Genomic DNA, 26264 nt, shown 5'->3' with positions numbered 1-26264 from the left:
ACAGATCACAGTGAGTAATGGGAATAGAAACAGGATCGCAGGCTGAGTCACAGACACCGTGTGCCACTTACAGGAAAGATCAGTACTGAAATGAAAATGTGTCAAGCATGTAAGTATTGCTAGGATTTTTTAAGTGACTGCTTCTTGGAGGAGCATCAATTCTTAAAGGTAGTAGCATTTTGTCAGTGCTTTTTTTTTTTTTTTTTTAAATGAAAAGAACGATCTTAATGTGCTGTTTCTGAAGTAAGAAAGAGTTGCGAATGTAACTGTGGTTCTTATTGCTCGTCTGATTCAGCCTGCTTGCATGATATAACCAACATCGCTCTTTATATGTATTCAAAATGAGAACAAAAACGCAAAACAAGGCCACACTACTGAAAAATAAAGCTTCAGTTCAAAAATAAATAATACTTTAAAACAGCATACAAAATTCTGGCAACACCTCTCCCCACACTCACTGGAATTTCTGTCTATAAATGTAGGATAAATAAATATATTCAGGTTTCTTTGACAGCTAAGGATGTGTTTAGTGAGGATATCTACAGTTCTTAGTCAAAAATGGATTATAAACAGTAGGAAAGATCTTTTGCAGAAACTCTTTAATTCTATTCAATACTGCCCATATCACAATGGTTACATCACCACAAAATACTGAAGATTATCAAAACTGTACAGAGAAATCTTACAAGTCCTCTAAAATACACTTTCATTGTTAGTGTGAAGAGATGTGAAAAAGGAGATGCTCGTCCTTCTGTAGTGTAACAGCCCTATATGTTCTCTACAGACATTTAAATCTGGCGTATAGCTCCTCTTATCTTCCGAAAAACCATCATTAGTGCTTTTGCGTTCAGGACCAGAGGCCGTCGATCGGCTGTCGCTCATCAGTCGCTCGGCTTATCAGGTTTCCTGCTGCTTCCCGCTGCCTGAACTCAAGACTGCAGCTACTACAGTACAATTCTCACCAGGGAGTCAGGACACACAGCACACACATCACTCCCACACACTGGTCACTAGCTGTCTAATAAAGATCCAGACACCACCACTGAAACCAGCGGCACTACTAATGGCCATGAAATTCGCTGCAGTGTGGTGTTTCGTTTATTTATTTTTGTATTAATAGATAGCTTTATTGTTCGTGTTATCTAATCTACGTACGGTTACAAGAGTCAGTGTGGGTTTTTTTCCACAGGTTACATATGACTGGGTAAGTAGTAGTGTACTGCATGTGTTGGTCAGCGATGGCGGTAGTGCCTCATCAGAGGAACGATGCACGAGGGAGGGCCTGAGAGCTTGAGGAACGGGTGCTGCAGGAGCTCCTTTGCCGTGGCCCGCTGTGAAGGTTCCCTCACCAGCATCAGGTCCAAAAATGCTCTAAGCACCGATGACACCTGAGGAAGTAGGGACAGACGTCATAAACTATGTTCTGCCCGGGGCAATATATGTTATATATTTGTAAAGTGAAAGAATAGATTAAAATGACAATTCACAGCTGTCAGGTTTTTATTAAAAATCTGCTCATATAATACATTTAAATCAAATATGCATAAAAAAGCTGATTATGTTCAGGCTACATCTAAGATTGACATGGTAAAATAAAGGTGTATAAAATGAAATAGTCTCTTCCCTATTATGTTACTCAGCATTAAAGGTACCATTTGCTCACCTTGTGCGATTCCTTTAGCCGAGGAGGAAGGTTGTCTCGGATTCTCCTCATGGCCTGCAGCGGAGGTTCATTGAAATACGGTGGTTCCCCATCCACCATCTCAATCACCATGATCCCCAGAGACCAAATATCAACCTAGAACACCAAAGCAAATATTAGTTTGAGGATCTTTTTGGCTCTGGACATGTACTTTCATTATTATCTATGACATACAGCTATTGTGGGTTTGTACATTAATGTGAAGTAGAAATGTAGCACAAAATATCAGAAACAGACTGTAAAATCCTTCATCACTAATTACCTCAGTGCCATATGGCAGCCTGGAGATGACCTCGGGTGCCATCCAGTATGGTGTTCCAACAAGGGACTTTCTCTTAGGCACATCTTTTGAGACTTGAGCACAAAAGCCAAAGTCAGAAAGCTTTATCTATAAAGAGGCAAGGAGGGGAAACAGCCTTAACTGGTGCGTAATAATAAAATCTTTGTTTAAGATTTAACCGAATACAAACAGCAGGTGTATATGGGGTTTTTTCTTCCAAAAAACATTGCCAGAAAGGTTCAGAGGGCTTCACAGGACTCACAGGAATGACAAGAAAAAAGTCACGAGTGGGAGATTTTTACTTTTACATATAAAACTAGTTTGATATTTGTTATTTTTAAATGTTCTACCATTGTTATTATAAGAACATTTTGCTACTAATAGAAAATGTATATAGGTGTTATAATGAAATGCAGCTTAAAGGACCCCAATTTGACTCTCTAGCAGCATTCCAGCTTCGTAGCAGTGTGTCCAGCTAACATTTCTGATGTTTCAACAATTTAACAACCACAAAAACGAATGCCACTACAATAAAATATTATTACTTGGCTACTGCTAAAAAAAAAAAAAAAAAAGATGGGTTTTTTTGACTTGGGAAAAACATTGTTGTTTTGAAAGATAGTTCTCTTACTCCGATGGAAAGATTTCCAGAACATTCCACAGTGACAGCTGAGGAACTGTATATGATCAGGAGATTAAAAACATTGTTCTGTAACTTGCTATTTGTTATCATTTGTGAATGAGAAAATGGCTTTTTGTTCTCAAAAGACCTGAAGTGTTTCAGGCATAATGTATGTTAAACCTGATTTGACCACACGCAGGTCCAGTGTACATCCAAATACAAATATTTATAAAAACATTTTAGCACTAAACTTGAATGGATAATGTATAATTGAGAAAATAAAGAGTGACTGATGAAATCAAAGTGATGAAGGGACTATAATAGAACACTCTCCTAAAATAGGGTCATGTAGAATTCACAGCCAATATTAGCACATAATCACTCATTAATGTATGTCCTTTCACCTAATTAGGAACTAGGTGACAAGATTTAATTACTCATAATTACATTAGCTAGTAATTAGTCTTGATTATTCTCTAAAAGCAGGTTTGAAAGACACTGTAAAGACACAAAACATTCATTCACAATCAAATCATTCATTCACAAATAATTATTTCTAGTTTTTAGCTGTCTTCCACAAACGGTACACACACACACACTCTGTGTTCAATACAGTCAAAGCTGATTTTATATTTGCTTGTTTGATAATGGCTCTCTCTCTAAGTATGTAATATTACACTCTTGTAGTGGTTCTGTAAGGGCATTTACAGGGTTCTTTCCTAAAATCCGCTGTCTATAAGTCGTCTAGGGGAAACTTCAAGGCTCTACAACAAAAGCGTGCTTTTGCAAAGGTGCCATTCCCATAATGCCATCATCTTCCCACATAACAAGAGAAATTATAGAAAGACAGATCTAACAGGGACGTTAATCATTCTTAACAAATCTAGATGCTTAAAATAATTTTTTTAATTAACTCTGTGTGAGTGTGTGTGTATTTTGGGTGTTAATTTCCTATTTATCATACTTCAAATAATTGCTTTTGCCATGGAATAAAGCTGCTTTTAAGCCTTTAGTGTATTATTATTGTTATTAGTAGCAGTAGGAGTCGTAGTAGTCGTGGTAGCAGCAGTATGAAACTGTAGCCAGTGCTCTCTGAGAGGTGCTGCTGTACACTTGAACTCACCCTGCCATCACTAGTGAGGAGGATGGAGTCACTCTTGATGTCTCTGTGGATGACACCCTGCGTGTGGAGATAGGAGAGGGCTTTCAACACTGACAGACACACTGTGGCAATCTGCTCCTCATTCATCCTGTCAGGAAAATACAGTAAACACCATGAGATTCCATTTAATACCCCATCTACACAGCAGCCAAAAACAACCAGATAAGAGTATGAAATCCAGTGTAAATATGTAAATGCATAAAATAAAAATAAAAATGCTCTTAAATATAATGGTGTCAAAATAAATATGGCAGCTGACAAAATGCGGAAAATGAATCGAATTTTGAATTCTGAAAATACAGAAATATATTTGATATGGGGACAAGACAAATACTGCTACTTCAATTTAACTGTAATGGTAATGTTCAGGTAGCTGATAGGTACTGCTATCACTATCTACCGCTAAAGAAACTACTTAGCTGGTCTGTATTTAATCATAAAAGTCCAAGTCCTTATTTTGTGTCTTTAGTTTATAAAGTATCACTGTACCATTAATAGTTAACGCTTGTGTGTTGTTGAGAGTGCAGTTAAATCATGAACACAAAATCACTGCTGATTTGCCTGCTACCTAGCAACAAGCTCACTAGCTAGCATAGCATTCAGTTCAGTACCTACGTCCTGGATAATAAAGTCCGTTATCATTCTTTTACTCATTAAATATCTAGCAACAGAAATAAAAAATGAGCTGATAATCCTGATAGTCTTAATATCTTGATACTATTTCCTCTCAAAGCCCCGGCAATTGAAAGCTGCAATGCTGTTCATGCTAAGAATGTGAAATTGAAAGGATCTGACAGAAGATTTCAATCTTAGAGCCATTCTGAAATCTGTCATTCAACATAAAACACAATGTTTAAGAAAAAGCATTTGATACAAAATACCTGACAATTAATCCTACAAAATAAACCACATTGTATTTCAAGTAATTCTTATACACATATCAGAAATACTGGCCAGTCCTACACACACCTGCAGGAAGCAGTGTGTTTTCAAACCTTATCATTAACAGCACATGTACAATAACACAAAGACAATAGCAGTGCTGTTGAGGCAGCAGTTGTTCAGATGCAGCACGTCTGATTGAGCAGCACATCGGCTATAAGAGCATGAACATGAGGGCCAGCTGTCGGGGCGGTTCCCTTGTTCACTTCTTCTCCCTGCCTGCAGCCTTCACAATGCACTCAAGGGGAACTCTTTGTCGTACCATTTGTTTATTGACGCCCCCACGCTTTGAAAAAACCTGCTCCCCCTCACAGACGAGGGGTTTAATGATCTACACACGCAATGTATGTGCCCTTAATTACATTTTCTGCATAGACCATGGTCATGCGGATGTATCTGTAGGCGAATCTCTTGTCAAGAACAAAGCATAATCATTACTTTCGCGAACGTGCGAAAGAAACAAAAGCAGCCACTGCAGAGGATTAAAATTCTCTGTTCTCTGGCTCAGACGCACGAACAAATATATTACAATCTATCGCCCACCTGTGCAAAATCTACTGCTGTCACGAGTTTCATTTCAGCCTGGGTTTAATTGGTATCTGGGTGCTGTTTGAACATCCTACACAGTCACGCAGTTTGGCAATGTGCACTCTGTCTTGGCAGCTCCAGCAAACTGAGTAGAAAACAGCTGGAAAGAGAAGCACACCTCCAGATAGGAGGAAAGACTCAGCATGCTTCCCTGTGGTCATAGCCATCAGATGTAAAATGTTCTTCCATTGCCATTTAAACGCCACTTTTTCCTATAAACCCATAATGTAATATAATAGCACTGTGAACCCTGAATGCAACCAGCATAAGTGTAAAAAGCTCACTTCTTCCCTTAACACACACAGATTCAAGCCTGTGTACCATGGAACTGCCAATGTAAAGAACGCGATATGATCCATGCTACTCACTGTAATAAAGATTTAATCCCTACGTATTGTTCACCTACTCTCAATACTCGTATCTCTTTCCCTGTAGTCGCTTGTTAACACAGCCTCTATCACTCAGAGTGTGTAGGAGTACATATTAGCATTACACTCGCAGAAACAACAGGCTTTTTCTCCACAGCTTTCCATTACCAAGTCAAACAGCACATGATGCATCGAAACAAAGAGAATTTAAAGTGAAAGCAGCTGAGCTCACACCTCCTCTATGACTAATGAAGAGTCTGCTAGTGATCTCGAGACTTCATGCAGACGAGGGCGCCCACCCTCCTGAAAGCATGCAATTAGATCCCAACACCGTGCCACACAAGGCTGATGTACACTGCCAATGACTGTAATTATAAATACACTCTAAGTGGGCGTAAACACACAAGCTGTTTAAAACCCAAACTCAGCAAAAGCAGATAGAAATATTCAGTTTATATGTGAAAATGTGCACCTTACGTTTACAAACTAAGTGAGTGTATTCATGAGTAGGGGCAATTTAGCATAGCCAATCCACCCGTATGTTTTGGAAAGGAAAGCAGAGAACACTGATATGTGGAGGAACCCAACATGGACATGGGGAGAAGATGCACACAGACAGGAACCAGAGGTCAGGATTGAACCCTAGATCTGTCCGACAGTAAAACTACCTGCTGCTCCCGTTTCACCCAACTTCACTTACACAAACATATATATAAAAAAAAACCAACTGTTATCCTTTTAAAATTTAAATGACAATCTAATTTCAATTAAACATCTGAACATAATTAACTGGGACAAGAGCTAGTAGGATTCCCCCTGTGTAAACAAACGGCAATACGTTTCCAGTGAGACGGTTGATCTGAAAAGTAAATGAAAAATAATTCCGGGAGAATGTCAGGAAATTGGAGCAATTGAGAAACATAAGCACTGGTGGTCAAGCGTGCCAAACATGAAATTATTTGACAGATGAATAGCGCAGCCTGGCATAAATAATTTCTGAGCCAATCAGCAGTAGGCTCTGAGACTGCATAGTGTGCAGAGGAATAAATCAGTGCTAAACAGCTCGAAGTACTTGAACAAAATATGTTGAATTTAATGTATGACGGGACTTTCCTAGCACGTGCTTGACCAGCTTTATTAGACGATGGCTTAACTGTTGTGCATCATTACCTTGTGTGTGTGACGATATCTGTTAAAGCCCCGCCTTCCAGGAACTCCATCACCACCCAGAGCTCGTCTCCAACCAGGTAGCTGTTATACATGTCCACCACGTTTTCATGATGGTAGTCCCTCATAATCACCACCTGCAGCAAACAGATAAGTTCATCTATAAAAAAGAACGCTCAATCAGCATGCACTGTTCGAAATATAATCTGGTTTTGCCTACACAGTATAATATTACACATCCTACAATGCACTGATTGACTTATTAGTATTAACATGACTGTTTCAAATTATATTTTTATATGTCTACGATTATGCTATTTCGTGATATAACTGTTGCGATGAAAGTAAATATAGTTATATGTGCTTTCTGAGACACAGGGTTTGTTTACTAACATTAAAAATTCATACATATGCAAAGAACGGGTTTAGCTGCAGTCATATTTCAAACAGTGGTGTAATTAGGATTAGCAAAAAATATGCAGAATATCAGAAAGAATAATTAAACTGTTCACCAATTAAACACAACAACCGCCAGATTTTAGTGTCACTGCCTAGGAAAAGAGAAAATGGGGAGAAATGAAGCATTTCTGGATTTTCACTAGAGGCTCGGAAAATATAAATGGAACACAGGCACAAATACTTTGTGAAATAAATTCAGCATTATTATAAAGAATTCTCGTTCCGATTAAGAAAGAGAATACAAGAGGAAAACATGAGTGATCAACCACTAAGGTTAGATAATGTCCAGAATATGTCCAGCACCAGATTAACATTTCTGCAGGGTTTGTTCTTTTTTCCCACCTTTCATTATTAGTTAGCTAAAGTTTGTCTTCTATGGTATGTTAACTGTCTTGTTCACTAGGCTTATCATCAGCTTAATGCTAGTCAAGCAGCTAAGCCTGTCCAGATTCCCAAATGATCCAGTAATCAATGAATCAATAACGTCAGCCATTTTTGTTCACTCTCCCTCACCTCATTAAAGAGCAGCTCGCGTCGCTGTTGTTTTCTCAGGTCCATCTTTTTGACAGCCACCTGCTTGCCGCTGTGCTTCTCTGTGGCGATGCACACAATGCCCGTGGAGCCCTCGCCAATCTTCAGGAAGTTGTCCAGGTATTCACGTGGGTCACCTGGGTTCACTACGAGCTGCAGTGCAGCACGGAACTGCTCATGAGAGACACGTGAGGGTGGTGGAGGCTCGCAGGCTGAGCCCCAGTATCCAGGGGGGATGTAGGGTGAGGAGGGCTGGGAGTGAGCCCCCTGAGGGGTGTATGGAGGACTAGGCTGAGATGGAGGGTGGTGGTATGGTGATGGCTTGTAGTGGAAAGGTGGTGGGTACTGAAAGCTGGGTGGGTAGCCCATCTTGACATGGCTCTGAGGTAGTTTGAAGGGGCCACGCGGGTACGTCTCAGCTCCTGGCACCTGCGGGCTCCCGTCCCGTGACATTCTGTCATATTCACCCTGTTCACAGGAACACAGATTTAAACACAGCCTAAAATCTTAATACTACAACAAAGAGAACATAACTGACATATCAATCAACCATATTTAGGTAATATGACAAATATAATGCTTTGTAGAAATTTAGCACATAACTGAAAAAATAATTAAATACTTAAATAAAAACTAAATGTTAGAATTTTAAGACTTCTAGATATAATGCAACACCTGAGTTAAAAAAAATACTTCAGAAGTGCTCCTGTTCTGTCCTTTAAATATTTAAATATTTAATTATTAAATTTAAATAATCAGATTTTAATGAAAATCCTGACTGAAAAAATGTCCCGTGACTTTCTGCTGTAATTTAACATTAGTATATATAATCAATAATTATTATTGTTATGATATTATTATGAAACAGAGGATGCGACAAAAGATCTTCCCAAAAATGTTGTGTGATTCTGGCTGAATAAAAAACTACCTCAGATTTTCGGCAGGGGCACAGAGATGAAATCATTTATCACACCACAGTACACACACACACACACACAAGACCCCCCCCCCTTGCCTCAGCAGGGTCAGGATGGGCAAGCAATTAAATTACATTAAATGTGTTAAGCCCACTCCTGAACAGATATGTAGTCGGACATGACGGGGAGACTCCTTTAAGATGCCTGATGAGAATCCTGCTACGATGTGTAATTATGGCCATTTAGCCAATCACGTTCTCCTGATGGAGGAATCACACTCACGGGATGGAGGAGCCCCGAGACCCCCTCATACAGTGCTGCAATCATTCCCCGACTGGCTGTCAGCCAGGGCTCTCCTCACCCATGTTCGTTAAACGCACATTAATCTGAATTTGGCAGTATAATCAACAGCCCAACTGGACTGTGAAATTGAATTCTGTGGTGGAACATCGCACGGGCCGTTTTTATGCAAAGGCTGCAGAAAACGACTGTGCCACAACGTCAGTCTGTCACAATGAGCCCCCCAGTGTGTGTGTGTGAGTGTGAATGCATTTCCCCAAGCACTCTACACTTAAACAGTGATCCGCAACAGCAGGAAAAAACTGCATTGCCTGAAATGTCTAAGCTGAGCGAGAAGAAGCGTCTGATTAAATCGGAAAAAGGCTCTGTTACAAATAATGAAATGCAGTGTAGTGAATCCTTTTTTACCATACTAACAACAAATCCTTTATAGCACTTATAGTTCATTCATCATAAATAACTACTTTACCTGCTCAGGGTTATGATACTGTAGGTCTGTAGCATCTCACTGAAACACTATGCATAAGACAGGAATACATACTGAATGGGAGATGAGGTGAGGTAACAACACTACCTGCTGTACCACCGTACCACCTCATAGACCTTTACTGCAAAGATGCTACAGTTTAAAGTCAAAGTATTGGTCCCCTATCTAGACAGAAAAACATCTAAAACGCATCTAAAAAAATCCTAATCTCCTAGTGTGTTTGGAAACACTATTCTGGAGTCAAGGACCATAAAAGAAAATCCTCTACCACCAACTGTGCTTCTGCCTCCACAGAGGAAACTGGGTGGCCTGTAATGTTTTAGGAGATCAGCAAGATGAAGTCAAACTTATGCATCTTTTTCTTCTGTAAGAGACACATTCAATTACAGAGATCCACAAAACTTCACACAGTTGTATGTGTCTAAAGCCTCCCAAGCTTTGTGTAGCCTCTCCTCCAGTGTCTCAGATGAATTGCTGTTATCTGTGAAGCTACTGGTGTTCCATTAATTGATTTCGGCACCGCTCTCCTAAAAGTAATTGTGTGTCTATGGCAACCCAGCTCCCAAGTAGATTAAGCGGTGACATGAAATCCATCACCAGGCCAGCATGATAAAAAACATGGGCATCATGGACATGATTTGGCTATCAGTACTTTGGGCAAGAAGTGAGGGGGATGAGTGAGACTCATGTCTCAACATGAAGCCCCAATTGTAGTTTTTTTTATGTAATTAGAATCATCAATAAAAAGACCAGATTCAAGCTTGTTTCTGATTGGTGTAAGAGCCTAATTGCAATTTTTTTCTATGTAGTGAAGAAGAAGAAAAAGAAGAAGGAGAAGAAGAAGAAGAAATTCCAGAAAAGAAGAAACTCTAGAAAATTTACTTGTTTAAAGTCATTAAGTGTCAGATTCACAACACATTTTGAAACATGTATTATGTTTTATGCAAAAGACTATTATAAATAGCTCCATGCAGTTTTCTGATTGACTCTGATGCAAAACTTTCTGCACTTTCTGCTGCTGTGATTGCTCCCAAATCTACACCATAAAGTTTGACCTTTCTCCCCAATCCACACTAACTGCAACTTAGTGATCTCACATGAATAGTATAGATGTATACCTTCTACAAACCTCTGCAGCAAAGATAAACTGTGCTGTTCTTATCGCATGATACACTGCCCATTATGCACAATATAATCAAGCTGAATGGATGGATTCACATTTCAAGGTTTCCTCCTGAATTTTCAGGAAGCTTTTCTGTACCAGTCACCCAACCCTATCCCACACAAAACCCTATCTAAACCAAAACCTGACCAAAACACACACATGTGCTTGATGACCATCTACTGCAGTATAGCTGAAATGAATTAATATGAATATATTGTAAAAATACAGATATTCATCTTTAATTTGCTGGTTATCCAAATCAGGCAAATGGCTTTTAAGAATCTAAATCTACATCCAGCCTTCTGTACAGCTGCTTTGTAAAAAAAACAACCTTAAAAAAGTTTACTTCAAAAATAAGTTACTACAAGTAACCCTTAATCCAACATTATGTTTTTAGCGCATCTATTGTTTTCACTTTATACCCAGCTCTTTAGATGTGTAATCTACAAACATAATGATGGCTTTCTTGCCTGTGCTGATGATGTATAATTATATTTACTAGCTCATTAGCTTCATCAACACACCTGTGCACAATAAAAAACAGTGACCCAAAAGTTGGAATGAATAAAATCATCATTCAGCTAACTTCTAGTAAAACTAAAATGCCGGTGTTGAGCACTTATTCTGCCTGCAAAGAGGTAGCTGATGTAATCTGATAGTAATTCAGTGTAACCAAAAGCTACAGTTAATATTGAGCTGCATTCCTTAACTATCATTTTATAAGCACAGCCAAAATAAGGCCTATGCTAACTCCTGCTCCATGCTAAGGCACTGCTAAGCTTCAGATTGTCCTGCGTTTTTGATTATTATTTGTGTCCATGTTTTTAATACTTATCTTTATTTAGATGATTGAATTTCCATGGCAAAACGTGTACAACCTGAGGAATATAAGGATGAAATAGAGATGAGTGAACGCATTACCTTGCCAATGATCTGGGAGGCAGAGGTGTTTTCAGAAAGACGAGGATAAGTGTAGGAGCTGTAGGGCCCGTGTGGTGCAGCCTTGAAGGCACTGATGCCGTAGGGCAGACTGGGCTCCTGTAAGCCAGAGCCTGATCTGGAGCGCTGCCGAATGGCTGGCTGGGGACTTGTCTGACAAATGTATGATGACTTTGGCCTCTTTTCGTAGTCATCCCTCAGTGTTGCAGTATAGATTCCTCCACCCCAGTCACCATCCGGGTAGTTGATCTGCTCGCTGTGTAGGGAGGCCCGTGATGGCGTCCCTAATGGCTGCTCGCGGTAATCCTGACTGGATCCACCCAGAGAGGCCCTGTAATAGTTCCTACTGCTACCTGCAGCCATCTCATCCGCAGACAGACGCACCTTGCTCTCTAAGTAGGCATGGTAGTCTGGTGGCATCTTGGCATACTCTGAAGACTTCTGAGGCATGGCATCCGGGTAGAAAGGGCTGCGAATGGAGTGGCCGTTCTGTTTGAAGGAAAAGCGGTAGTGGCGCCCCACTGCCCACTCTCCGTCATATGCACCTTTGTCCCGCTCCAGTGGGAAGTCCCTGCTGCTGTCCAGATCGCAGGAGTATCGGGCAAAGTAGTGGCTGAAGCCGTTCTCCTCCGGTCCACTGCTGCTGGCGTTAGCCGAGGCTATGGACAGCTGCTTGACTGAACTGGCCTGGTGGGCTCCTGGTGGGCTCTCTTTGCGCAGAGAGTTGGAACGTGTCACTGATATGTTGTCAAACTCTTCAAGTAGTCCGTTGATGGAAGCATCCTTGGGTGGCTTGCTGCCCCGAACAATGGTCTAAAGAGGGAAAAGTTAGAAAGAGTAAGTGACCTGCTCGATTAATCCCTGGGCTTAGATGATGCAATGACCAGTACATTAACAGAAGGACAAATGCTTCTGTTTTGAAACACTGAAAAGAATTTCATCACACAGCATTACAAGGTGCTTGTTGCGATTTGACCCAGAAAATGATTACCATAAATATCAGTGGGAGTCTGACAAGAACATGCTATAGTAATCTCGGAATTTGGCACACTGCGGCTTTGAGCAGAACAGCTTTCATCCTAAACAAACGGAGCCTCGGCACATCCCATTCCACCCCTACCTAAGAGCATTTCACAGCTATGCTATGACTCATACTAAGCTTTTTACTCTCAGTGTAGGAAAATAAAACATTGAAAAAAACTATTTTACCTTCTCTGGAGCCAAATGTGTGTCTCAAATACTAAAGACACAGGGTGGATGTAAGACATTTGTTTTTCTCCCTCTCTTTGTAAAACGTGTAACAACACTGAAAGCCTGGGACCACATAACGACTAGATGAGAAATAATATGATGTTAGCACATGAGTCAACAAGGATTCTAGGGGGAACCAATCAGCTTTATGCTGCACCCTTCCCCTGTTTAAGTCACATTATATATTATTAGGACACTTTTTTTTTTTGCAAATAATACTAACCAGCTGTCCAAGAACCTGTCAGCGGGTCCAGATGAACATTTCTCACTCTTATAACTACAGTATTATGTGCTTTTACTTTTAAAACAGTCTTGAAAAAACATTTTTCATTTAAGTATAACATACTGCAGAGAGAAACCAAGCACCTCTGTGTTACAAGCCAAGGCAACAGAACACTGGTGTCAGACGTTGGTCAAGTGGAACTGATGGTGTATCAACCCACCGAACACACATAATTTAAGTTCAGGATGAAATGTCATTGAGACCAGCAAAGTTAAACTGCCTTCAGGAACCATATTCAACAACATCACCACACTGTCGTATAGTGCAAGGTGTGTTTTTCCTATTAACACTTCCACCCCTTCTATTATCCTTGGGGTCAATTTGACCCCATTCACTGTATAATGTCTCTAAATATATGTTTAACATATTTTTTTGCTTCATATTTAATGACATTTCCTATTTTAATGGGGACAGCCAGGCAAACATAAAATGATCACGATAACATGTTTTCAGTGTCCTGTACACATTTTGTAGCATCAGTGTTCCTTGGGATCAATTTGACCCCAGGCTGTTTTAGCCGTAACACATAAAAAATACATTCATCTACTTTGGTTGTTTTGGATATTATTGAGGTCACTATAACAATCAATTTTATAATCTTCAAGAACATCCCTCTGCTTTAGGGCCCTGACCTAACTTAAACAAAACATATCTGTGATATTGCAAGAACCACTAAGAGTTCACACGATAACCTAATTTCTCAGAGACCCCGAAGAAATCATGCTACTATCCTTGATAAAAGAAATTGTATTACTTTTCAAACGTTATAAATAACAAAAATCTGTAATTAGAAATAAAATAATAGCATTAAAAACAAAAAAGATCTTTCTGTCCAGTTTGAGGTCAATCAGTGAGATTTTATGGTGATGCTGGGTGTTTAGGAGAATGGGGTGGTGGGGTGGATTGAGGTCATGTTTTATTTAAAAAGCTATTAAATCATCGACAAAGAAACATGAATTACCTGACAAAAAAAACCTGGATAAAATTTGAGGACGATAGGAGGGTTAAACTTATCATATATAAAAATAAAATTGCATGAAACACAACATATCTGCTGCTGTTCACAAAGCACTGTAATCACAATCCATACATTCAAAAACAACACCAGACAGCCAAATCACTGAAACAGGGGCTCCATTAAATATTTATTGACTGCTGTAACTCAGCTTGCATGGCTGATATGCTCCAAGTGTGCAGTTTAAGGCAGGAGTTTATAAATCTCCAGGACAGGCCAGTCACATCACAGCAGTGTCATTACACCAAGTCCTATCCATCTCTATAATGTAGTTGTCACTAAAAGATGGGGTCACACACCAACCTAAGCCTAAGGCTTCTGATCAACACACAACACACATTATAAGAACAGTATCACAACTACTGCAACAGAGCACTACAACATGTTTGTCTCCAACAGACCTATCAGCATATCAGCATATCTATCCTCCTGCATCCATCACTGTCTCTCTGGCTTTCTATTTTATATTCATTTCTATACCAATGCTAATAATAAGAGGATTTGTTCTTACAATAACGTCACACTTGTACATTTGCTATCAAATGTGAATTCAGTAGTAGCAGTAAAATTGCTGACTTAAATTTGTGTCAAAGCGTGTTTTGTTGGCAATTATTTAAGAGTGTTCTTGATGGAATAATTGATAAGCAATAACCGTCTTTTGTAAGGCGGAAATATACCGTGATTTCTTTTCCCCTCGAGAAAGCCCAGCAGGTTCTATAAAAGCCATTAAGAATTATGTCAAACAAATATGAACATGAATTGCACATTTTCTGCTTAATTCATCTGATGCCAAGCGGGAGAAGATGGAGTGTTTATTACTGGAGAGAAAAGAAACTAGGTCTAGAGTGAAAATCAATAAGCACGGAGAAGCACAAAAGGGGAGAAAAAAGAGGGAGAGAGAGGAAGGCAAAGGGAGGAGGTGAAGTGAGGTTAATTGTGTGCCAAATCAATGTCAAGCTCCAGAATCCAACTCAGTTTTGGAAAACTGCCCATTCGTTTGAATTAGGTGTCTGATAATGCTGGAGTGCCAAGTACTACTTCCACTCTCTCTCTCTCTCTCTCTCTCGTTGTTTTGTGAAAGTGGTATATTCAGCACTGTACTCTCTTCCTCTCTGCTAGCTCCTGTGACAGGAGCCATATTTCACCTGGGCTCTGTCTCTGGCCTGTCCTGCTGTGATAAGGTGTAATAGATCCACTCACGGCCCCGACAACGCTGTCGTCTCAAGGTAAGTGAGGAAACGAAATGAGGGAACATGAGAGCAGTGAACAGGTGGAGGAGGAGGAAGAGAAGGAGGAGTGTGGGAAAGAATGGGCTCACTAGAAGATAAGCAAAGGATTAACCTTGAATGTAATGAAGTGTGTGTGTTGGAGGGGTGTAATTAATGACACTGCCTCTAGCAGAGCTCAACACTACTACCTTTCCTCAAAACGCTCAGATGAGGCCCAGAGATGATGACGGTGTGCAGGTCAAAAGCGGCGCATGCTAACAAATTCATTCTATTTAATCGAGAGGTTTTACACTGGGGTTCACACAAAGAATCTCCTCATGATGCTGGTTTAAAATAAACAAGGAGTACTGATGAGGAGTCCAGTCCCAATGAACTTGAACGTGAGATGTTCAAAAAAACTGAAAGGGTATAATTAAAAACAATTGCCACATAAATATCATGTAACAGCAATGAGAACAGGGTCACTATATTGACACAGATGCACTCTTGGCATTAAACAGTACTGTGCATTGAAGATTCCTAGAGAAAAGTAAAATAACTAGCTTCAAGAGCATCACAGGATTCGGTAATGTTCCAGAACATCCTATTGCTACAATATATTTGTATCATCATATTCCTGGAACTCGCAGAGCTCAAAAGGAGGGCGAAATACACACAGGTCTAATCTCACAGAATACATCTTCATAACTTGTCTTGTCTCTGTTATACCTGACTTAACATTATTGAGACCAGGTCTGTGCCATGTCTCCTCACGAACAAAATCAGCCCCAAAACAAGCCTGACTGAATACTACTCAAAACCTAAACACTTAGAAAGCAGGATTTGAAACATCACTTTCCTTAATACTTCTTTCTTTCTGGCATACCACCATACATTCACACAGAAACATACATCCTTAACATGAAGAAAGGGAGAAAGCAGTACATCTTTCACAAGACTCATCCGGCATCTGCCGTAAATGTAGACTCCGACTAACATGGTCACTGGTGTATGCTGAGAGGTTATGCTGAGACCTGTGTTTGGAGATGATTTGTTATGATCTTTAGGTCATGGTACAGGATTTGGTCACAATGTTGACTTTTACAGACATATATATACTATTAACCCACAAGCTAACCTCCAAACCATGGGGGATAAGCAGGACCTGTTAATAAAAAATTCCCAGAGTCTATTTTTGACCTATATTTACTTGACTCTCTCTACTCATAATCTTCAGAGTACACACTCACTAAAAGTTGTGTTCACTTGAAGTGGAGAGTCACCTTCCAAACAGAGCTCTGGCGCCACCTTCTGGTGAACAACTCTCATTGCTTGCTGATTAAGAGATTTTTTTCCCCCCCCCATTTCTAGAATTATTAGCTGAGCAAAACCCACTGTTAAAAAAAATTCCACAAGATTCTTAAATTGTGTGAATCAAGCTTTGACATTTGCACGATGAGATTATTAGATTCAACCTTAATGATGTGTTTAAATAACCTTTAAAGGTCAGTCGCAATGAGCTTTACAACCCCCTGAAGTGTGACATCTGAGATAGCACAAGTTCTGCGCAATACATCAAAAGCTCATCATGCCGAAAGCTGTACTGCAGTACTTCAGGAGGAGAGTAACTCGTGCAGCACATAGGCACTCTGGAGTTTTTGACAGAAAAACTGCTACAGCAAATTCTACAGCTCCAGAAGCACAATGATGTTTCTGAACCATACAGCAGAGGGTCTACACATTGACTCTTACACAGTATTAACAGTGGGATCCGGTGGACTTAAGGGCTAAATGATTTAATAAATGATAACAAAAGCAGTGAGTTATTGTCATGTTTTGGGGCGTAGTTTCACCAAAATTAGACAGTTGAAGAATAAAATAAGCAACTTTTTTCCATTTCAGTGAACCTATTTAAATTACTCTAGCCTTTCTGTCAGACCCAGTCTGGCCATTCTTCTCTCACCGTTCTTATCAACACTGCATTTCCACCCACAGAACCGCTGCTCGCTTTGTTTTTATTCATTTTCTTTTGCCTCATTCTGTGGAAACACTGGACTGTTGTGTGTGATAATCCTAGGAGTTTAGCAGTTTCTAAAACAGTCAAAGCAGCACATCTGGCACAAACACGCAGGCCATGGACCAAATCAGTGAGATGACGTGTTTATCTTTCATGATTTTAGGCATTCTTCACTTCGACAAGATTGTGTCGCTGCTCAGTTCTCCTTATTCACCTTCAAGTTCTTTTTGTATGCATGCAATTCACAGCATCTTACTGCTCTGTACACTCTGTAGGTCAGATAGCAGTTTAAGCGATAAGATGATTTTAAGGTTATCTGTATTTGAGGACGATGCTGTAGTTCCTCCTCTTGGCATTTTCAAAGAGCAGAGTTTGCAGTCTACTTTGCCTTGATCATTAATCATGAAATACATCTAGATGTCTGTGAATTCATGTCTCCTGTTCATTAATACAGCGGCACACGGCTGTCACACAGCATCATGTGGTATCAGATCACAAATACAAGAAAAAGTACAATAAATATGCACAGCACTGGACTGATATCTGACCAGCACTGGTTATAATGCATTCTTTTTATGTTCAACAACAACGTGCATGCTTTCTTCTAATAGAAGGTGTGTGTGTGTGTGTGAACAGACAGGTGGGAGTATAATTAATTTAGAGTAAGAGTAATTAAGAGAGCAGCCACCTTGTCACCATCAGTTCATGTTCATTTAAAGAATTTATTCAAGCAGACAAATCCAGACTAAACTAGAGTAAATTACTCCAATTACATGCCAGGTATTGTGACAAATATATACTGACCACATATCATCATATCAACCACCAAGTTTCTCTGATTTATTTATATCATTACCTATGTATCTTCTTTCAGTAAAAAATAGACAAGCACATCAGTTCTGAAAAGGCATGGCCTCACGGACAAATTTGTTTTCTTTGCTGTTTTCTCTGTTCATTTAACAGAATTAACCCACAAACACACCTTGAGCTAACTAAACACTAATTCACCAACATGCAGATATTAACAAAAGGCTTCCTTAATAAATAAATAAATAAATAAAAAACAGCATAAACAGCTACCTATACAATACTGAAACACCAAATAGAAGGGCGTGAGAAGCCAATCCTAGTTCTGTGACACCTATACTGGCCAGTAGATGGCGTCTTTCTACTAATCAGTGTTTTTATTAGACACTAATATCAGAAAATAATAACAAGACAAAAATGCTTTTCATACAACGTGATGATATTTCCATTTTCATTTAATTTATCTTATTTTTCAGTGATATTGCAATATTTTATAGTAACAAGTTTTATGAAGAAAATTTTTTTTGGCTGTACATTTTTTGTAGTAAATATATTTAGGGAACATATTGCAAATTTAGCACTATGGTAATCTGTTTGGTTCAAACAGCAGCAGTATTACTGATTTATTTGACCATAAGCTATTAGTTTCTATTCTGAACTAATCCACTTGAAAAGTAAAGTGGACTAACCAGGAGTTGTGATTTTCACATAATGTGTTTTTAAGCACACCTTGGCTGAAGCTTTGCTCCTTCACAGAGCCACCTTTAAGGCAGATGAAAGGCCAAGACATTACACTGCTGCCTTGAACAACAAAGGCATAATGGCCCTGTCCTATATATCCCAATTTTGTGGATTTTCATATTTACATCAACATAATTAAGCTATTTCAACCTAACAAGACAGATACTCATTAAACAATTTCATCAGATAATCAAAGTGACTTAATTGTGTGTCTCGTGGAATACAATGCACTGCTGATTGATAGTTGGATGACTGATACATGAATGCACCCATCTCTCCTGCCTTTTATTATGTGAAGACAGATAATAATCTCATTAAAAAAGAGATTATAATCATATTGAACCTTCAATAGCAAGCTACATTTTTATTAAGTATTTGCGGGTATTAATTAGAAGGCCACAACATGCGTTAGACCCATAACAGTACTCCTGCCCAGCACTTGGTGCTGCTCAAGTCTCATTAATGATATTGAACATGAGCTTGTGTTTTCTCCTGAGTCATGGTGCTGGTGTTGCTGTGTTTATGCATGTACACACACACACACACACGCTGCACAGCTTTCAAAGACAGCGGCACATCAATCAAGTGCAGCACTGAAGGCTGAACGATTCCATAAAGGTTATGTGACGTAAGGGAGAATATGATGAATGCATGTGATTCGATTTCCACTTGAATGAAAACGTTAGGAGTTTTCTGGTTGCCTTTGGAAGATCTATTCCAATTAGAGACAGCTGAGAGACAGTGATGTGGACATTTAGGGACAGTATCCGAAGCCACAAAAATAGATGACAAGGGGAGAGAGAGAGAGAGAGAGAGAGAGAGAGAGAGAGAGAAGCTGACTTAAATTGCAGTCTCTGATGACCTTGACTCCAGCAGGCACCATTTTTATTCCTTAAACTCAAACATAAGGGGTAATATTTCAAGCATGTGCCTGTGTGGGGTGTTTTTGTGTGATGTTTGCCTGATTGAGAGTGACGGCACAAATGTGAATGGAAATTCAAACAAATGTTTAATTTTCGAACAAATAAAGCTGGGCTAACTGAAGGAAATAAGTAAGGATAAACATCGTGGGTCATATAAATGGGGGTCAACAACGTTTTTTAAAACCAATGTATAGCTATGTTTAATGTTGCTGAATGTCTGTCAAAGAAGTTCCTGTTCATTCTAACTGTTCAGTAGTTAAGACATTTAGCATGTTAGAGAAGAAAACACCTATAAAACTTTCCCTTACATCATATCAACCATCAGATGCGTTTCTTTGTAAACTAATAAATTCTTAAAGCAGTTTAATATCATGTTTAGATTATGTGCAGCGTCTGCTATACGAGTCAGCTCTTACTATAGAGACAATAACAGACAGAACAAGGACATTAATATAAATGATGAGAATTGTGAATTCAGCAGCATTGTGATATAAACAGTAGGAACATTGCCAGAGTGGTAATGACTAGGTATCACTCAGTGTTTAAGTGGCACTTTCCTGTTAAATGTAAGTGCTGCTATAGAAGGAAAGATATCTACTCTGTGCCAGTCAGCGAAGCCAAGGAACACTAACCCAGTGACCAGAAAATGAATGTCATACTCTGCTTCCAGAATTGTGAGCACTCTCTCTGTCTCTCTCTCTCTCTCTCTCTCACACACACACACACACATACACACACACTGCTTAAAATAAGCCTATCCTCTGTGGAGACAGAGCTCAAACATTGGAACCTGCAACTTGAGCATTTAATAGCTATAGCCTTCACATTAATATCACCGTATAATTATGCGAATCATGCAAATTTGAACAAGAGCAGGCCACATGATTACCTGTAAACTCTGGACTTGCTCTAAAGTGTGTGTGTGTGTGTGTGTGTGAGACAGACACAGAGAGAGAGAGAGAGAGAGAGAGAGAGAGAGAGAGAGAGACAGACAGAGAGAGAGAGACAGAGACAGAGAGAGAGCATGTGTGTGTGTGAGAGAGAGAGAGAGAGAGAGAGACAGAGAAACAGACAGAGAGAGAGAGACAGAGACAGAGAGAGAGCGTATGCGTGTGTGTGTGTGTGTGTGTGTGAAAGAGAGAGAGAGAGAGAGAGAGAGAGAGAGAGAGTGTGTGTGTGTGTGTGAGGAATCACTGATCTCAGTGAATAACACACCTGTGTGGCTTTGGCTTTCCTTCCCCTTCCCCTGGATTCAGCCTCAGCCGGTTCAAGCAAATAGCCTTGCTCCGTCTGCTGGCCCAGGCCAAGACCCTCTGCACCTGCTGCTTTTCACTGCCTCTCTCTCTCTCTCTCTCTCTCGCTCTCCCTCTCTCTTTCTGGCCCTCCTTCTTTTGCCTGCATTAGCTCCATCTGCTCACATCATATGTAACCTCATGCAGCTGCCATCCCATCCATACTGTGTTAGCAACAGAGGCCCACTATCAGATTTCCCTCCACTCACGTGACATGTGCTGAGGCTCTGCTATTACTGAATCACTGACTGTGAGCGCTCATCTGTCAACAGTGTACTACACAGAGACAAGCATTGATGTGGTGCTAATCATGCTGGCTACTCTAAATTATCACTTGGTGTGAATGGGCATGTGAGCGCATGTCTGTGAGGCACTGCATTGGACCCATTTAAGTTGTGTTCCTGCCTTACATCCGGTGTTCCTGAGACACAGATCCACTGACTCTGGACAGGATAAAGTGCTTTCTGAAAATGAATAAATATTATAGTTTCATGTTTAGTCATTTGAGTTCTCTAGTAGAAGGTAGAGAGTCAAGTTGGTGCAATTTTCCCTACTTATAATAGCACCGTGTTATTATTAAAATACAGGGTTGGTATGTAAAAAACCACTACACCTCTGGGCTTAAGTGGTAAAGCTACTCTATTCTTAGATTCAATAATTGGAGCAATGTACAAAATATCTTCAGCTATAAGAGTACTCTTAAATGGGTGAGTATGTAGGAGGGATGTTAAACCGTCTAATGTAGTGAAAAGCAGCAGCACTGCATCAGTAAAGGCAAAAACTTCAGGATCATATTTGACTGATCATACAGAGCTCATGAAGATTTTTAGAATCATAGATCTGGTCATTAACCAAATACCTCTGGCTACACTAATAACACAATTCTAGCAAGAGGAAACACAGCCATTAATTACATACAGCATGTTGGAATCCGAGTGCTCTGTTCATTTGATCTCAGAAGTAAAACAGCATAATGCAATAGGATGCATTCATAGTGGAGTGTACAGAATGAGGATTTAATTCTAAAATTGTGCACACTGTGGGTATACAGACCTCAGCATTTACAACAGAACTAAGCTCTATTCATTGTGTAAGAGTTAGGCATGCAGGTTGAAGTTTGCCTTAAACAGAGTCTCCGTGTCTCAGATATTGTGTCTCACATTTTTCCTTGCACAATATCAGCTTGAGTAAGGAGCAGTGTTAAGTCCTGAGTCACTGTCTGGCAGTTTGATGCAACCACAGCATTTGTTTTGGACTGAAAAACACTCAGAAACATTATGGAATGTAGTTCAAAATCAATACACGAGTTTAATTAACAGACATTTAATAGTATTATGCATTAAAAGCCCATAAAAAAGTTTTTCATATGTTCTGTTTTTAAATGGAGGATACCGGCGGAGGCAGCAACATCTAAATTGGAGACATTGCTTATCTCAATTACATTTATCTTCAGCTTCAGGTTAAAGCTATGGATTGTTGATTGGAAGGTTGGGGTTCAGGCCCCAGCATCACCAAGCTGTCACTGTTGGGCCTTTGAGCAAGGCCCTAAATCCTCTCTGCTCTAGAGATGCTGTACCATAGCTGGCCCTATGCTCTGACCCCAACTTCCTATCCAAGCTGGGATATGTGAAATAAACAAAGTCTTCCTCTTCTATAATGTTATGAGCCATAAGTGTAGTAGATAAGGGTTTGGTCAGCTCATCCAATCAGAAAGTCCTCCTACGTCCACAGCAAAACAAATACACATACATGACATAAATATTTACATGCTTTCTTTTAAAATGCTCAAAATATTTTCTCGAATTCCAAAGTCATTATCACCTCTATCATCACTATTTTTACACTAACTGGTCGGCTTGAACCCAATTGGATTATTTTCTTTATCCAGCTCAGCTGCAAGGACTGTATTTGGGTTCAGCTGGGGCTGTGTTTTGGGGGGAAAAAAGCTAAATCTCAAACACATCCCTTAGCAAATATGGCGGATTTAAGATTTAAGCTTATGCAATGAAAAAATATTTGCCTGGAATGTGAAACATGATTAGTCTGCATACATTTGCTATTATTATTTTTTATTATATATATAAATCAACACTGGTGTGTCTATGCTTAGAGCATGGCAGTATGGCCTACTTTTCACTTCTGTAAGATTATACTACAGAAATAGGATGTGGCTGATGGATTTATGGCAGTGCAACTCAGGGGCTTCATGTTTAAGATTTACTTCTAGGATTAACTTACTCCTTACTAAAATAAATCTCATTTTTACTCCCAACTTTAAACTAATATTTTTCGGTCTTAAAGTAAATACTTTAAGCTATTTATTCTCTTAAGCTTTAAAGCACAGTAGCTTAAATGGCAAGCGCACTTGTGGGGGAAAAAAGGTTTAAAGAGTAAGATGTGCATATTTTCTTACCTTGCTGATGAAGATGGGCAGCAAACGGTCAAAACAAATCAGTATTTAAACAATGTTATAAATCCCTCCAATGCAAAATAGGCAGCAGGGCATAAAGGAGGCATGCAGTTTATTCAACACTCATCACAACTTTTTCAGCCTGCTAAAACTCTGTTCTCCAGTGTTCAGGTGTAAATGATCCGAATGCTACCCAATTTGTTGAAAATGTTTGTGGACACGGAATTCACTGATCTATGCGTACGACACGCTTTTGTTCGAAATAATAATAAAGCCTAATTTTAAAGGAGCTTGTTTAAATGCATATGTTCAAAACAGATATAGACGTTAAACATAATACCTGATGAACTGATGCACACTGCATGAGATGATGTAAATGTTACCACAGTGCATTCACTCTATACTAAACTATTAATAAACTAGAATTTAAAAGAAAGCTTATACTAACAGTATAACACTGACATGTGGCACATCAGTGTCTGAACGATCAGAGGTACAGTGTAGAATCTCAATACAAGTTTATAGCGAGGCAACTGAATTGAGTTAATTACGTTCGTTAAGCTGAAACTGTCTAACAAGCTGACATCACATATCCAACATACAGTTCTAGCAATAATCTGGTTTAGCATGAGCTAGAGAGCCTGCTGAGTGCATGCACTGAAGCACACTCACCTTAGCACTCACATGTCATGGAAGAATGACTTATGCGCTATGTCATCTGTGGCACTAAAGAGGAAAACGTACGGAACTAAACAAGTTATCCTGACAAAAAGTTATAAGCGCAAAGGCCACATGCGTTGATCTTTAGATAAAGTGAACAAAAACAGACATTGTGTAAGTGGACGGCGATATGCAGGTAGGATTTATCTTCCCATGGGAAACAGGATGAACTCTCACGAGATGGACACTGTTTTCCCTCTCATTTTCTATACTCCCTTATTACCTCAGGAACGGCGCACAGACAAGTCTGCCAACTGCAGGAATGAGCAGATCATTCATGTGTCATAGCAGTGAGTGGAAAAAGATGGGTGGGGGTGGAGGGTTAGCTGAGCCTTTCTAATATTATACCCTGCTTAAACCCAGAGACTTACTCCATTCTCCTGATAAGTGCTTCAATCACACTCATGGCATTAATGTTGATGTATGCACAGCTCTTTCTTTTTGAAAGGTATAATTTAAAAATATGTCATGGAGAGCAATACTAATGTAATGTGTAAAAAGCTACAACAGCAGGTTTCTCTTTCAGGAATAAGGCTCCCAGAAGAGCTTAGAAAGCTAGAACCATTACCCAACCAAATATAATGAAAGAAAACACTTTGTTTCCAAGAACATATAGCTGACACCAGTGATCAATTATTCCTTTAAAAATAATTAAACACCTGCTACAGCTTTTGAGGTAATAAAATGGCTTATATCAATAGGCTCTAGGGGCTCAGCCCTCCCTCTATTGTTCAGAGATACAAAATGAATCAATATGCAATTCAATTTTTGGTATTTTGGCTAACAAACATTATACAAAGGTTTATTTTGGACTTTTGTGAAACCAAGAGCAACAGCACAGTTGCCAGTGGTCATAATAAAAACACACACAGCCAATCAGTGATATTCAGATCACATGAGCGACACACCTCCATTACATTTAGCTTCATTGTGTCTAATATCTCTGTCTGTTTCGATGACATTTCCATCATGTGTCATCAGAAGGTGTGTTTTGGACTCAGGATGTAATGAAGGTGAACGTGAAGTGGATTATTTACTTTATTGTCCGTTGCTTGGAGGAGAATCTAACAGCTGATAGACTGAGACTGAGCACACTTACACAAAAGCAGACAGATAATAAAATGGTTACAGCTTTTTAGTTTCTATGTTTACCATCCATGAGAAGCACTGCATAAACCCAGTAAGACTTTTAAAACACTTCTTCAAAATCTTTTTCAAGCAATTGTGTTTGTGTGTGTATGTGTGTTTGCGGCAATAATTTGCTCCATTATTAATATGTACAGAAGTTAACAAATGCCCCACTCCAGAGCAATTACAGATTATTATTATTATTGTTGTTGTTGTTATCTAAATAATAATAATAATTACTATTATTATTATTATTATTATTATTATTAATAATAATAATAATAATAATAATAATAATAATAATAATAATTATTATTATTATTATTATTATTATTATTACTACTACTACTACTATTATACGATATTATTATATGATACCTTGTACCAAGTCACAGATTCCACGAAGAGTTATAGTTGTGTCATGTACATTGATATTTTGAAGAAAATAAGCATTCATGTCTTAATTATAAACATCTGTAAGCTAGTAATTCCTGATTTTAAGCTGCATCTCAAATGTCCTTCTTTTCATTCTTCCTGTGTTAGTAGTGTTCACAAATGCAAATAAAGTTATTAAAACACATGTGTTGTATTAAAATCACAAAAAAAACACTTTTACACTGCTGATAATTCAGTATAGTGGCAGTCTGCTCTAACTGGCAGAAGTAGAGGAACAAAAAGAGTTGCAGGTTGTTGTTTTTTTTTTTTGGTCTTGCTGATGTACAGAGCAAGAAAGCAATAAAGTTTAAACCCGGCATGGGGATTTAAACCAGTGGTTGTTCCTCCGAAAGCTGTTCTGGAAAGGGTAATGACATCAGATGCATACTCATTTTTTTTTTCATA

General features: G+C 39.1%; 1 protein-coding gene across 4 annotated transcripts in view; it reads right to left on the bottom strand.

Moving 5' to 3' along the window:
- Positions 1–582: 582 nt before the first annotated feature.
- pak5 (p21 protein (Cdc42/Rac)-activated kinase 5) overlaps positions 583–26264 on the bottom strand; it is a 50761-nt gene continuing 25079 nt past the window's right edge. For all 4 annotated transcript variants that reach the window (XM_058379695.1, XM_058379694.1, XM_058379698.1 and 1 more), the window contains 7 exons: positions 11612–12442; positions 7804–8289; positions 6835–6968; positions 3728–3854; positions 1965–2090; positions 1664–1798; positions 583–1388 (listed from right to left, as the gene is read on the bottom strand). In XM_058379695.1, the coding sequence (XP_058235678.1) occupies positions 1233–1388; positions 1664–1798; positions 1965–2090; positions 3728–3854; positions 6835–6968; positions 7804–8289; positions 11612–12442 (1995 nt within the window). In that variant the 3' untranslated portion in view covers positions 583–1232. The remainder of the gene's footprint in view (positions 1389–1663; positions 1799–1964; positions 2091–3727; positions 3855–6834; positions 6969–7803; positions 8290–11611; positions 12443–26264) is intronic.

This window comes from Hemibagrus wyckioides, linkage group LG25 (genome assembly GCF_019097595.1).
Source record: "Hemibagrus wyckioides isolate EC202008001 linkage group LG25, SWU_Hwy_1.0, whole genome shotgun sequence".
Classification (NCBI taxonomy): domain Eukaryota; kingdom Metazoa; phylum Chordata; class Actinopteri; order Siluriformes; family Bagridae; genus Hemibagrus; species Hemibagrus wyckioides.
Note: the sequence above shows the minus strand (reverse complement) of the source record. Positions and strands in the feature narration are given on the sequence as shown.